This window comes from Salvelinus namaycush, chromosome 24, assembly GCF_016432855.1.
Source record: "Salvelinus namaycush isolate Seneca chromosome 24, SaNama_1.0, whole genome shotgun sequence".
Lineage (NCBI taxonomy): Eukaryota > Metazoa > Chordata > Actinopteri > Salmoniformes > Salmonidae > Salvelinus > Salvelinus namaycush.
This window is the reverse complement of record NC_052330.1, coordinates 5,284,812-5,299,510: the sequence shown is the minus strand read 5'-3', so window position 1 is coordinate 5,299,510 and position 14,699 is coordinate 5,284,812. Positions and strand designations below refer to the sequence as shown.

The 14,699-nt window shown below is 43.2% G+C and overlaps 1 protein-coding gene and 1 long non-coding RNA gene across 3 annotated transcripts in view; one reads left to right on the top strand and one right to left on the bottom strand.

Annotated features, from left to right (window-relative positions):
- Nucleotides 1-11,050, top strand: part of kidins220b (kinase D-interacting substrate 220b) — a 41,584-nt gene extending 30,534 nt beyond the window's left edge. For both annotated transcript variants that reach the window (XM_038962965.1, XM_038962964.1), the window contains exons 26-30: nucleotides 2,842-2,967; nucleotides 5,439-5,576; nucleotides 5,664-5,762; nucleotides 7,010-7,240; nucleotides 8,513-11,050. In XM_038962965.1, the coding sequence (XP_038818893.1) occupies nucleotides 2,842-2,967; nucleotides 5,439-5,576; nucleotides 5,664-5,762; nucleotides 7,010-7,240; nucleotides 8,513-9,706 (1,788 nt within the window). In that variant the 3' untranslated portion in view covers nucleotides 9,707-11,050. The remainder of the gene's footprint in view (nucleotides 1-2,841; nucleotides 2,968-5,438; nucleotides 5,577-5,663; nucleotides 5,763-7,009; nucleotides 7,241-8,512) is intronic.
- Nucleotides 11,051-11,529: 479 nt separating this feature from the next.
- LOC120019616 lies at nucleotides 11,530-13,747 on the bottom strand. Its single transcript, XR_005472347.1, has 3 exons — nucleotides 13,324-13,747; nucleotides 12,777-12,838; nucleotides 11,530-12,079 (listed from the first exon to the last, which is right to left on the bottom strand). It is a non-coding gene; the product is annotated as an uncharacterized LOC120019616 (long non-coding RNA).
- Between the last annotated feature and the right edge of the window lie 952 nt (nucleotides 13,748-14,699).

Here is a 14,699-nt window from a genome sequence, read left to right as displayed (position 1 = left end):
CGGAGAATTCCTTTGTCTTCGGAAATGCTATGAAACGCAAGCTACCTCTCATGTGAATGCGCATGACCAGGTCCTGGCACTCTGCCAGACCTCTGACTCAATTCCCTCTCATTCCCCCCTCCTTTATAGTAGAAGCATCAAACAAGGTTCTATAGACTGATGACATCTAGTGGAAGTTTTAGGAAGTGCAACATGACCCCATTTCCACTGTATCTTGGATAGGCAAAGAGTTGAAACACTACAAACCTCAGATTTCCCACTTCCTGGTTGGATTTTTTCTCAGGTTTTTGCCTGCCATATGAGTTCTGTTATACTCACAGACATCATTCAAACAGACATCATTCATTCAAAGACATCATTCATTCAAAGACATCATTCATTCAAAGACATCATTCATTCAAAGACATCATTCATTCAAACAGACATCATTCATTCAAACAGACATCATTCATTCAAACAGCTTCGAACCTCAACCCTATGACTTTGCCTACATTGCCCACCACCCTTCCAATCATTTTTATGTTATCGTCCTCCTTCTCACTTTGCGGGACACTTTTGGTATATCATTTACAGAGCTGTCATGTTATTTACAGTTTTGTAATGTTTCAGTTATCTGTAATGTAACATACACACGGTGCCTTCAGGAAGTATTCATACCCCTTGACTTATTCCACATTTTGTTGTGTTACAGCCTGAATTCAAAATAAATTAAATATATGTATTTTCTCTCACCCATCTACACACAGTACCCCAATAATGACAAAGTGAAAACATGTTTTTAGAAATTTTGCAAATGTATTGAAAATGAAATACAGAAATATCTCTGAGTAATACATGTTAGAATCACCATTGGCAGCGATTACAGCTGTACGTCTTTTTGGGTAAGTCTCGTGGCGCAGCGGTCTAAGACACTGCATCGCAGTCCTAGCTGTGCCACTAGAGATTCTGGGTTAGAGTCCAGGCTCTGTCGCAGCCGGCCGCGACCGGGAGACCCATGCGGCGCACAATTGGCCCAGCGTCGTCCGGGTTAGGGGAGGGTTGGGTCGGCAGGGATGTCCTTATCCCATCGCGCACAAGCTACTCCTGTGGCTGGCCGGGCACAATGCACGCTGACACGGTCGCCAGGTGTATGGTCTTTTCCGACACATTGATGTGGCTGACTTCCGGGTTAATTGGGCATTGTGTCAAGAAGCAGTGCGGCTTGTTGTGTTTCAGAGGAAGAAGCAGTTGTGTTTCAGAGGACGCACGGCTCTCGACCTTCGCCTCTCCCGAGTCTGTACGGGAGTTGCAGCGATGAGACAAGAGTGTAACTACCAATTGGATACCACAAAATTGGGGAGAAAAAGGAGTAAAAGTAACAAAAAAACAAAAACAGGGCTTCGCCCACCTGGATTGTACAATATTTGCACATTATTCTTAAAAAAAAATATTCAAGCTCTGTCAAGTTGTTGAGCATTGCTAGACAGCCATTTTCAAGTCTTGCCATAGATTTTCGAGCCGAACTGTAACTAGGACGAACATTCAATGTTGTCTTTGTAAGCAACTTCAGTTTATATTTGGTCTTGCGTTTTAGGTTATTGTCCTGTTGAGTGGTAAATTTGTCTCCCAGTGTCTGTTGGAAAGCAGACTGAACAAGGTTTTCCTCTATGATTTTGCCTGGGCTCAGCTCTAATCTGTATCTTTTTATCCTAAACAAAACTCTCTAGTCCTTGCTGATGACAAGCATACCCATGCAGCCATCCATGCAGCCACCACCATGCTTGAAAATATTAAGAGTGGTACTCAAGTGATGTGTTGTATTGAATTTGCCGTAAACATAACGCTTTATATTTAGGGCATAAAGTTCATTTTTCAATTTTTTTTGCAGTATTACTTTAGTGCCTTGATGCAAACATGTAATATTTTTAAGCAATGGATGAGTCTGTCTCAGTTTTACTTTAGTGCCTTAATGCAAACAGGATGAATGTTTTTGAATAGTTTTATTCTGTACAGGCTTCCTTCTTTTCACTCTGTCAGTCAGGTTAGTATTGTGGAGTAACTACAATGTTGTTGATCCATTCTCAGTTTTCTCTAATCAGAGCCATTAAACTCTGTAACTGTTAAAGTCACCATTCGCCTCATGGTGAAATCCGTGAGCAGTTTCCTTCCTCTCCGGCAACTGAGTTAGGAAGGACACCTGTATCTTTGTAGTGGCTGGGTGTATTGATACAACATCCAAAGTGTAATTAATAATTTCACCATGCTCAAAGGGATATTCAATGTCTGCTTTTTAAAAATTTTTACCCATCTACCAAGAGGTGCCCTTCTTTGCGAGTCATTGGAAAATCTCCCTGGTCTTTGCGGTTGAACCTGTGTTTGAAATGTTTGTATGTGTGGGGTACAGAAATTTGGTAGTCATTAAAAAAACATGTTGAACACTATTATTGCACACAGAGTCCATATAACCTTGTTAAGCACATTTTTACTCCTGAACTTATTTTGGCTTGCCATGACAATGTGGTTGAATACTTATTGACTCACGACATTTCAGCTTTTCATTTTTTAATAATTCCACTTTGACATTGTGCTGTATTGTGTGTAGGCCCAAAATCCAGGTTGTAAAACAACAACATGTAGAAAAAGTCAAGGGGTGTGAATACTTTCTGAAGTCACTATATGCATACATACAGTGTATTTGACTTGCTGTGAATGTATTTAATTTGCCTGTTTTAATTGAATTCTATTTGCCTCAGTCTGTATCTCATATCTCATCATCAGACACCTTTAAGTGTTGTTTTTATTTGATTTTACCCCATGTTAAACGTGTTTCCTATCTCCCTGGTATTCCCCCCCTCCCTCCAGCCATATTTCCCCCATCATGTTTACCAGCTGCCACGCCAGTACGTGGGCACTTTCCCTGTTCATGCACCTCCACCACGTCCATTCCCACATAAAAGTGGCTTTCCCCGGGATCCGAGCAGTGGACACGTAAGTATTAGACTTAGCCAGTACGTCATAGTGCATAGATAGAAGTAGTGCATCTAGAATGCCATCTCTGGATGTATAAACATGTACATTTAATTAGCTTCTACATGCTTGCTTGAACCTTCTGATTCAGATTGTTTAAACATCAGAACATTCTGATCGGATTTTACATTTCACACTTTTGTCATTTAGCTTATCCATAGTGACTTACAGTTAGTGCATTCATCTTAAGATAGCTAGGTGAGACGACAGCATATCACTGTCGTGGGAAGTACATTTTTCCTCAATAAAGAAGTTATGAGCAAAGTCTGTGCGAGTAGATTCTAAGAGAGAAGTTAATTTCACAAGAAACACATCTCTCTTTTACAAAAACATGCTGCTCTTTTTCTTCGTCACAAACACAGAAACACAATGACCTTGCTACCTCAGCATCAGACTGTCCTAAAAACCACTGAACCCTGCAGATATCAAATTTTTTTCTCATCCTCATGATGAAGACATGCCCCCTTTCTCTCGCTCCACTCTCTTTCTTTGTATTTCTGTCTCTATCTCTCTCTCCACTCTTGCTTTTTATTTCTCTCCCTCTCTCAATTCACTCTCTTAATCTCTCTCTCTTTCTCTCTATTTCCTGTCTTGAAGATGTCTGCCTCCCTAATGTTTTTTCTCCTCTACAACGATGATGTCGTCAGCTGTATCTCTTCCTAATGTTCTCTATCCACATCCATCCCTGATGAACACCTGCTGTATGCCACTCCCTCCTCACCTTTCCCTCTCTCTTGCCACCTCTCATTCTCTCTCCTCCTCTCCAAGCCGTTAAAGGTACCGTCTTTGAAAAAGAAGCAGGTACTGAAATCATCTGATTTTTGTCCCTAACTCTGGCTTTTTACTCCCTTCGCTAATGCTGCCCTCCTACTACCTAGACCGACAAACTAACCCCTTCCGGAAGTGATCTGACCACAGTCCTAGCATGCACCTTTGGAACTCTAGCCTACTCTCTCAAATGGGAACCGGGAGTTACAGGCGTGCTACACTGGGCGAGTAACTTTTTCAGAGCACGAGACTCTCCCATTCATGTCAATGAAACCTGGGCGTAAGCGGCGCGGCTCCGCGAGAAGTTTGTGTTGCTCGGTTCTACTTTCAAGAATTTGACATGCCGCTCACGCCCAAGAACACTTGATAAAGTGTCTCGCGTTCTTCTCGTGGCTGCAAAAGCTACGCTTCCAGTGTTGCAGCTAAAATACGGACTGTTGTTGCGACGCTCCAGCTCTCTTGTTAGGATGCTAACTGATGTAGATACTGAACACTACAAGGCCGCTGACTAGTGAAATATTTGATCTGCTCATAGTGCTTCTGTCCTTAATATTGCAATACTGCTTAAGACCTATTTACAATTACACGTTTTGGAACCTTGTAAGATACATTGTAGATTTGTAACATGTTTGATTTAGTCACTTTTACAGTCTCTATAAGCGTTTCAAACATTAGCTAAAGTCCTCTCCTTACCACAAACCCTCACACACTCCCACCTCATCAAAGTCGACATGTCCTATGAGGACAGCCCTTCTACTCAGTCAGTGGCATTGCCTGTGGTTTCATAAAGACCTGAAACTAACCTGTTTGAATAAATAATAGTCATGTACCATTTTATTGCTGTGTGCATTCTATCCATACTAGCATCACAGCAATCTAGCACTAGATGTGTATCACTTACCAGTAATATTTTCTCCATTCATCTTTGGTGAGGTGTGTGGTGTCATATCTAACTCAAAGAAATAGAATCACTAGAACGGACATCCTCGTTCAAGTCAATTCAATGGTCTGAGGGGATATCCGTTATAGTGATTCTATTTCTATGGTCTAACTCTTGCCTTTGTGAGTAACCTAGTAGTAGTAATACTTTACAGATAACAGGAAGTGATGTCATTTCCTCCTCACAGATAACATCCAAGGTGTTTTACCATACACTATTCTCTCATCCACTCACTGACAACGTTTGGTCTGGGCCTAATGCCGTGACAACCTCTAATAACCCATAGTCTACATCCCATTGCCATACTGTACCATACTCCATACTGTATCATGCCATACTCACCCTAGGATAACGGCACTCTCATCAACAACCCATTATAGATCAGATATTATATTTCTCTCATACTGTACCTACTAAGGGTTTATGTGGCCTACGTTCTCTTCATGTTACTCTCCCCTATACCATGCCTTTACCTTTGCAGGTTTGAACGGAGTTTCAGCATGGAACTCTTATTTTATTTCATTCTATGTTATTCCATTTTTACCCAGACTGGCAGAGCATACTACAATAGTGAGATACATAATAACTTGAAAAGGGAGAAATTGTATTCAGAATTCTAACGTCCATCAAATAGCTATTCACTCAGGTTTTGTCCTTCAGCTGTATCCTGTCATTGACAATGTGTTCTGGACCTGGTTGTGTGTATTGTGTGTGTGTGTGTCAGGGTTCTGCCTCTGTGGTGTCGGCCACCCCGGTCATCCTCCTGAGCTCCATGAACACAGACGCAGTGTGTGAGCGCGTCAAACAGATCGAGGGCATCGACCAGAGCATGCTGGTCCAGTACACAGCCACCATCAAGAAGGTGAGCTTGAGAGAGAGAGAGGGTATTTCTGGCATCCCCCCATTAACCATCTCTCCCTCATCTCTCCCTCACGCTTCTCTCCCTCAGGCTAATGTGAACGGCAGAGTTCTGACCCAGTGCAACATCGATGAACTGAAGAATGAGATGAAAATGAACTTTGGAGACTGGCAGCTCTTCAGAGGAACTGTGAGTACTTTGGCTCTAACTTTGCTCTTACCAGTTTCTTTTTATTGTGTAGTGTATTTACCATCCGCTTTAACAGTCGACACTGCTGTTACAGTATGGTTCTTAACTCAGTAGGGTGTCTACACACTCTGCCCAAAATGCGCTTTGGTGATGAAATTTCACCTCCTTATGTTATAAAATTGCGAAATATTATTCATGTTCTGAATCGTTCAGTGGGGTCTTTCTCTAACAAATCATTAACATTATATCCAAAGAGTTGAATTTCGTACCTAATACATCCAATGATAAGCACCGAGCTCTGTTGACATAGCTGTGCAGGTTTCTCGTAACAACTTTTGTCACTTTTACATTTTGTGGTCGTTGTCTACAAAGTTGTTTCTGCGGATCACAAAACGCAAAATTAGCATGACACGAGCTGAATTAAATGTAAAAGGCTTTGAAAATAAAAAGCTTATACAGATGTAGGATCTTAATTTGAGCCAGTTTGCTACAGAAGGAACATAATCTTGCAGCAACAGGAAATGTAAATTATTATGTGGATCATAATTAATTTACATTTTTTTGTAGGGGTTAATACATTCTTCGTTAGGGCAAATCAAGTCTGACATTTTAGAGTGGAATTTCAAACTTTAGAAGTCTTTTTAAACCTTGGGTACACTACAAGATTGCATTTCCGGCTGTGCGGGAAAATTGTCAGCAACAAAAGAGAGGTCAAATTAAGATCCTACATCTGTAAATTCAGTGCTCCATTGACATTTCACAGCGATACGTTTGTTTTTGTGAGAAATATTTGAAAAATAACAGGAATTTCCAATTACATATGAAAAGCATATGCTAAAATATGAAAATACTACATGTCATGTTTCAAAATCAATATCGATCTTACCTCTATATTGTTTAATATCCTGCAATTCAATAAAAAAAGATAACGAGTTCAACAGGAAAGTGAGCCTGTCAGGTAGCCTGTAGCCTTAATTCTTGCACAGAATCCAGCCTAGCTGACATGATGCAATTTTCCAGATTTTTGACCACACTTATTCTCTGGCCTCCATTGATTTAGTCACCATAATTCTGGCCATTCTACAAGAGTAAAAACTCCAATAACTTTTTAACAGATTACTATAGAGACATGAGGTTTGGTTTTCTTAAAGGGTTATAATTTTACCCATTGGTCAAAATATGTGTTTTTGATTGGACACCCTAAACCCAGTCATCTGTAGTCCTCCTCCTACATCTTCTTCTTCTAGGTGTTGGAGATGCGTCATGTGGAGAGCCAGGTGCTTCATGAGGAGGCTCCCAGCGAGATGGGCAGCAGTGTGGCGGGCCACGGGGAACCGAGGCGCCAGGTCGCCCCGCCCCAAGCTGGCGCCGCCAACCTCGACGCCAACTCACCGATGTACAGCTTCAACCTGAGCTTTGAGGAGCTAAGCAACGTGGGACTGGATGAGCCTCCCAGGCACAGCAACAACACATGGATGGTGAGTGACTGGTGGTATTTTCCATTGTAGAGAGGTCTATATTGCATCATTATATTACATTGACAGAAAGACTGGTATTGAATAACTATATGCACATAACCGTAATTTAAGCCGCTGACCTGTATGTAAACCAAATGATAGCATATTTGTCTTCATGTACGCTACCGGTCAAAAGTTTTAGAACACCTACTCATCAAGGGTTTTTCTTTATTTTTACTATTTTCTACATTGTAGAATAATAGTGAAGACATCGGAACTATGACATAACACATATGGAATCATGTAATAACCAAATAAGTGTTAAACAAATCAAAATATATTTGAGATTCTTCAAATAGCCACCCTTTGCCTTGTTTACAGCTTTGCACACTCTTGGCATTCTCTCAACCAGCTTCACCTGGAATGCTTTTCCAACAGTCTTGAAGGAGTTCTCATATGCTGAGCACATTTTGGCTGCTTTACCTTCACTATGCAGTCCGACTCATCCCAAACCATCTCAATTTGGTTGAGGTCGGGTGAGTGTGGAGGCCAGGTCATCTGATGCAGCACTCCATCACTCTCCTTTTTGGTCAAATAGCCCTTACACAGCCTGGAGGTGTGTTGGGTCATTGTCCAGTTGAAAAACAAATGTCCCACTAAGCCCAAACCAAGAAGACTGCACTTCAAGAAACTTTCAAAGTTCTTGACATTTTCCATATTGACTGACCTTCATGTCTTAAAGTAATGATGGACTGTTGTTTCTCTTTGCTTATTTGAGCTGTTCTTACCATAATAGGGACTTGGTCTTTTACCAAATAGGGCTATCTTCTGTATACCCGCACTACCTTGTCACAACACAACTGATTGGCTCAAATGCATTAAGAAGGAAAGAAATTCCACAAATTAACTTTTAAGAAGGCACACCTGTTAATTGAAATGCATTCCAGGTGACTACCTCATGAAGCTGGTTGAAAGAATGCCAAGAGTGTGCGAAGCTGTCATCAAGGCAAAGGGTGGCTATTTGAAGAATCTCAAATATAATATATATTTAGATTTGTTTAACACTTATTTGGTTACTACATGATTCCATATATGTTATTTCATAGCTTTGATGTCTTCACTATTATTCTACAATGTAGAAAATAGTAAAAATAAAGAAAAACCCTTGAATGAGTAGGCGTTCTAAAACTTTTGAACAGTAGTGTATACTTAGACCACAGATCTAGGCCCTCCTCAGTCTTTCCATGTCTTACTCTATTAAATGTAATGTTCCATAACCTCCCCTCTCCCCAGGCCCCGACCCACCGCACCCCCAGCATGTCCAGCCTCAACTCCCCGGAGTCGTCCAACGACATCGTCAAGCTGACTGAAAAGCAGCAATCCGAGTACCGCAACGCCTACCAGGAGTACATCGCCCAGATGGCCACGCTGGAGGTGGGCGGAGGCGGGGGAGAGAAGCCCGTCCAGCCCCACCCCAACCAGTTCATGACCTCCTCCAGCTCCGAAGATAAGACCAAGGACAAGGCTACTGCCAAGAGGAGCACCACCAAGCCCCCCGCTGTAGACGCCCCAGACTTCACCAACGCTGAAGCCGCCCTGGACCCCATCACAGAGGAAGATGAAAAGCAGGACCCCCATGGCTCCTCCAAAACCCTGCTGGGCCGCAAGGCCTCCGGATCCAGCGACAGGGGGAGCGGCCTGTTTCTGGGAGCCACCGATCTCAAGTTGAAGGCCACCGGCGGGCTGCGTTACCAGAAGTTGACCAGCGACGACGAGGATTCAGAGAACTCCGACACTCCTCTCCTGGGCGACGGGAAGAAGCCCGGTGAAACCAAAGCATCCTCCTGCAGCAGCTCCCTGGCCCTGGCTAAGGGGAAAGAATATCTCTCCGATGCCATGCTGGATAAGAAGGATTCGTCGGACTCTGGCATGCGGTCCAATGAGAGCTCCCCCAACCACTCTCTGCAGGACGAGGAGGCCGACCTTTCCCAGCTGGAAAGGGCCAACCTCATCGACCTGGACCAGGAGGAGAGCCAGAGCCTGGCAGCCAGGAAGAGGGGTCTGCCCAGCAGCCTGAGTGGTCTCCAGGACCCGGCCGTGGCCCGCATGTCCATCTGCTCCGAGGACCAGTGCAGCCTGCTGGCCAGCAGCCCCGAAGAGAGCTGGCCCTCGTCCAAGAGCTACAACCTGAACCGCACGCCCAGCAACACCACCCTCAACAATAACACCAATGCCCAGCAGCAGCGTTGCCCAGGGCAGAGTGCTCCGGTGGGGTCGACCGACACTACCTGCTCCACCCCTACCTCCTCCTCCACCAGCGAGATCATCGTCTCCCCGGGTTCCGGCACCACCAAGTCCGGGCCGCACAACGAGAACGTGCGCGTGGTGCACCTGAAGCGGGGGCTGAACCCCGGGGATCCCCCAGAGATCACCAGTGTGTCCTCCGACACTGTCACCTTCGGAGAGGAGCGCGAGAGCATCCTGTGAGCCTCCCCGCCCACGTCGTACCCAGGAGGGAGACCCCTGGCGAGCACTCAGTCAGTAGATCTTTGGTGTGGTAGTCTGAACAACGCATGAGTAGCAAGGTACCTTGGCTAGCGAAATGGGTAGATAAATTAAGATTTTAGGGCTATATGTTCCTAGGTGTGTACTACGTAGATAACCTCGTTAAACCGGCCTGATTTTGCGTGCTCACATTGTTTTACTTTAGTGAAATAAAAGGAGAGCGCAACGGTCGGTCTGGTTTCACGAGGCTACTATGTACTGTAGAGGCAGCGTACTGATGTTGTATTGTGTATTTTTATCATCTGAAGTGAAATGACCCATACTAACTATATTGGTAGTTACTTACTGTATGTAATTAGTTGTCAATTATACTGTAACAACTATCTGTGAATTGTCCTGCACTAGAGCAAGCATTTTAAGCTTGAGTGCCAGTCTGTTTGTGCTATCAGGCCAACTTCTTGTCACTCATTGTCATGCCAAGGGATTGACAAGAGCACGAATCTATCCGGGACCAGTCTAGGAGCATGTGCCAACAGTATTATTCTTAGCTGCTGCTGCCTATGTGTGTCAACTAGTGATGTACGGAGCTTGTGGGTTCTGTACAATAGAAGATCGTTGAAAGAATAAATGCAAATGAACACGTGAGCCAAATTGAACAAAAGTGTGTGTGTAGGATCTGTCTTTGCCATGTCTCAGCAAATGTCATGGAGGAGACTCAACTGAACTGTTCTGCAATGTTGCTATAGCCACAGGACTTTTAACTATGTTTGCATCCCAAATGGCACCCTATTCCCTATAAAGTGCACTACTTTTGACCAGTCCTATGGGCCCTCCTTACAACACTAACAAACAGTTGAGGATTAAAGGGAGGGGACGTTGACACTAATATGTGACAATAAGTGTTTTAAGAAAACATTTAGAATGAGAAGTATGTTCAGAAAAGTCTCCAGAAAAATTCAGTTGCATTCGCCATGTGATAAATTGGACTGTATGTACGTTTCTTTGTAATGAACAGTGGTTGTAAAATCATTTTGGTTTATTAAATGTTGTCATGGTCTGTCTCGTCCCGTAACACTAGTGCTATGTATCCAATGCCATTGAAGTATACATTTGATAAGCAGATGGCATCGGATTCACAAATCTGGCTACAGATTATGACCCGTGCGATGCACTGTGATGTTCTGTGGTGTATTTTACCCAGTCTGATGATAACCGTGTCGGAGAAAAAAATAAGAAAATAGGGGATTCTATCTATAAAGGAAAATAAGTGAATTTTGCCATCAGACATTAATCGGACTGAAAAATAAAATCTGGATGTTGGCCGTATACAGAGTCTGACCTCTTGTTTGTTCCCTCGTAGGCGTGTTGGAAATGATATGTTTGGACCAGTATGTTTTCTCATATAGCAGTTTCTTCTTAACGTCCACCAGCAGGAGGCGTGCTCCACCCATGCAAAAATAGTACGCATCTTCATATGTAATAATCTAATATGCGATTTTATCCAAAGCAACTTACAGTCATGGGGCATAAGTTATTTATGTATGGGTTGTCCCGGGAATCAAACCCACTTCCCTGGCATTGAAAGCGTCATGCTCTACCAACTGAGCTACAGAGAACCACCAGTGACTAGATGGGCACCAGCACACCATCCTGGATAACTGGATATGATTAGTAACTGCAATACATTGAGCCTTGTTATGTGGTCTTCCTAATGATAGTCTGAATCTTTTGGATACATTTAAAAGCAAGTTAAATGGAATGCAGTTCCACCATCCTTCAATGTAAGAGAAAGTCCAGTGACAATGTTGAAAATTGAAAATTGTCAGTTGTTGGAAATTTGTATATTTACACCACTTACAAAGTTCCAATATAATCCCTCATAAAACATAGTATGGATATTAACAATTGTACAGTATAAGGAATCTAATTTATTATTGTATAAAAGTGCAATTTACAATATTCCTCATTATATTCTCTGCAACCAATCTGATACTATACAGGCATGATTTTTGTCTTAACATTTATATACAGTGAGTGTCCATTAGTCCGTCCGTAAGAAACAGCAAACATTTAGAGAGTTCTCCTGTGTTTCATGCACCACCTGCCCAGGAAAAAGCAGAATCCTGTCGTCGAAAGATCTCTTTTCAGTCAGTTATTCTGTCCTTGTGTTTCCATTGTTGGTGAGAGATCATTCTTCCGTTGAAAGAAAAAATAAAAGGCCAGTAGATAAATAAAAACTTTAAAACACATACTTGCATCTCCTTTTAGGAAAAAATTTAAACTTAAGTCAAGAGGAAATCCAGCCAGCCAGTGGAGGTGAACATGGGGTCCTGTTTAAAACACACCTGTAATAGACTGGGGAGAGAAAAGAGAGTAACATTTAGAGAGAAGCCAGGCTAAAGGACAGACAGGGAACTGGACAGTCAGACTGGCGCCTGAGAGGAAGCCACAGTTCTTTTTCTACTTTAACCAAACACTGAAATACTGGTGGAAGTCTGTCCCAAATGGCACCCTTTTCCCTATGTAGCGCACTACTTTTAAACCGGGCCCACAGGGCACTACTTAAGGAAATAGGGTGCCATTTGGGACACACAGGCTGAAATACTGGGCAATCCCTGAGCACCAGATGGAGGCGTCGACACAGTCGGCGGAATAAGTAACATCCTGACAACCTCTAAGTACAACGTGGGAATAGATCTACACTTGCTATAATGATGCTGGCTGGCGCCTGCTTTTACTTACAGACAATTATCTACAGACCAGTAGTTTTCAGAACCCACACAACCACTCACTGGAGTAGCCATCCAGTCTATTATGTAGCCAGAGCCTATGATATCATGATACAGGTAGGTTAATCAGTGGTGTCAAATGTCAGTCAAGTCAACAATATAACAGTCCATGGACTACCCTTTTCAAAGTGTAACTGATACCAAGTCTCTATGTCCTTAAAGTTTTGACCCATTTGAGCGCACCTTTTCTTTTACCTCTCAACAAAATGACTTTTCCAGATGGAAATGGATGCAAAAATGGCAGTATTAAAGGAAATACTTACCCAGTCAGAGGGGGAGTTTAGCGGTCATCAGTCTCTGTCTCTTTGGGGAGCTGGTCATTTGACTGTGAAAACACACAAGACAACCACTGTTCAATATCACTGTTTACAAATCGAGGCTACTGGCATTGCTGAGTTAGTACAGTGGCTGTGGTCTAGTTTCTATTAGGTTTCTATTCATTCACCACCAAGCTGTAACTTGTACAATAACCAACAGTGGCACTTAATCAAATGTAAAAGATTTAGTACATTTTTACAGATTTATGTGAAGCAAAATATAAGGCTGCTTTGGAGAGAATCAAATAAATATTTGAATATAAGCCTGTAAGCCTTTTAACCAAAGTAAGCATATTACATAGACTACATGAATAATGTACATGTCATATGAGTTAGGCTACATCAAAATATAGGAACTCCAATTGAACAAGCTAGTTTCTTTCTGTATAGCCTACTATGTTTATGTTAGGGTATTTTTCTGAACCACTCCAAAACAGAAGTTCCCTCATTGGGGGAAAAAAATGAAGTTATTCTATACTATTCGTAATTTTACCTGAAAGGTGACCAGGCTGATGTCGGAGTTGATGGTTGCTAGGGGGTTCCTGGGTGATGCTGGCTGTCCCGGTCGCTGCTGCTGATGTTGGCAGCTGGAGATGATTGAGCTAGAGTCCAGTGCAATCTGAAGGTCTAATATATAGTCTATAACATGCTGCAATATCTCAATTTTACTAACGTTCTTGTTCTGCGGGAGGCTGGGCACGAGTTCTTTCAGCTTGGTGTAGCAGTCGTTCATATTGTACAGCAGACTCAGAGGATCATCCATCGGGCTTTTGCTCCGGGCGATGCCGAGGGTATGTTCCGACGAGTTGGTGATGTTGTTTCTCATAGACCGCACGGGACTTATTGCTTTCATGATGACAGTTGAGTGCGATAAGATATTACGCATGAAAGAAGCAGATATCCTTGCCCAGACTTCGCTAAATACAATCATTGCAGTGCGCACGCTGTCAAGTCTTCTTATAAGCCTTGTGGACGGGGCTGGTCGCGCCTCAGCTCGAACTGCTCGTAGATTGGCTTCCTGGAAGTGTCAATCACTGTCCAAAGCAATGGAATTGGTTCAAATGGAGCACATATGTCCACCCCGCCCATATTTTCCGCATTCTTGAGCAAGTTATGTGAAGGCGCGCACTGAAGTGATGTTCTTCTCTGTTCATGTGAAAGTCTATTTTGAAGTCATCTGAGTCTGTAGGCTACTTCTGGCTGTGGGCCTATAGGTGATCTAAAGGCACATCAGTGTGCCAAATGTAGACTACCTCCTAATTACGCAGAGCCAATTAGGTTACTCACCAGAGATGTTCACCCCAATAACCATGTATTAGCCTACAGTTCCAGCTATTGATAGCCTATATTGGCCTATTTTCCATAGAGGGAAATTGCACATTATTTCGTTTCGTGACCCTAGCTCATCTGGAGTGAGTTAATTTTACCATGCGTTAAAGCTGTGCGCAGTTTCCCCATTTCTTACCCACTGGACCAAGTTGAACCCAATCTCATGATTGCTTGGCACCATAGAGTTCAACGGACTCACACTGCAGTAGCTGTAGCGAGTTGCCTGGCTTCGCCGCAAGCTCCCACTTCTACCGACTGCCTGGCGCCAGCGCTGTGACGGCATCCCATTCACAGCAGCACTTGAAGCCAGGCAGGCGCCGCTCTGGCGGCTGCTATGACGACGGGAGCTGTCAGTCAGCGCGCGGGTTCTCAGCTGACTAGAGATGGAGCTCTCACAGTGCCTGGAGTGCGCGGAGCCACACACCTGCACTGGTGGTTTGAGTTTCTCAACACAACTGAACTACTGTTTTCTATCTGTTTACTGTCTTAATTCACTAGCTGTACTAGATGCCAAGGGCTTGTTGTGAGAAAATAGTACAG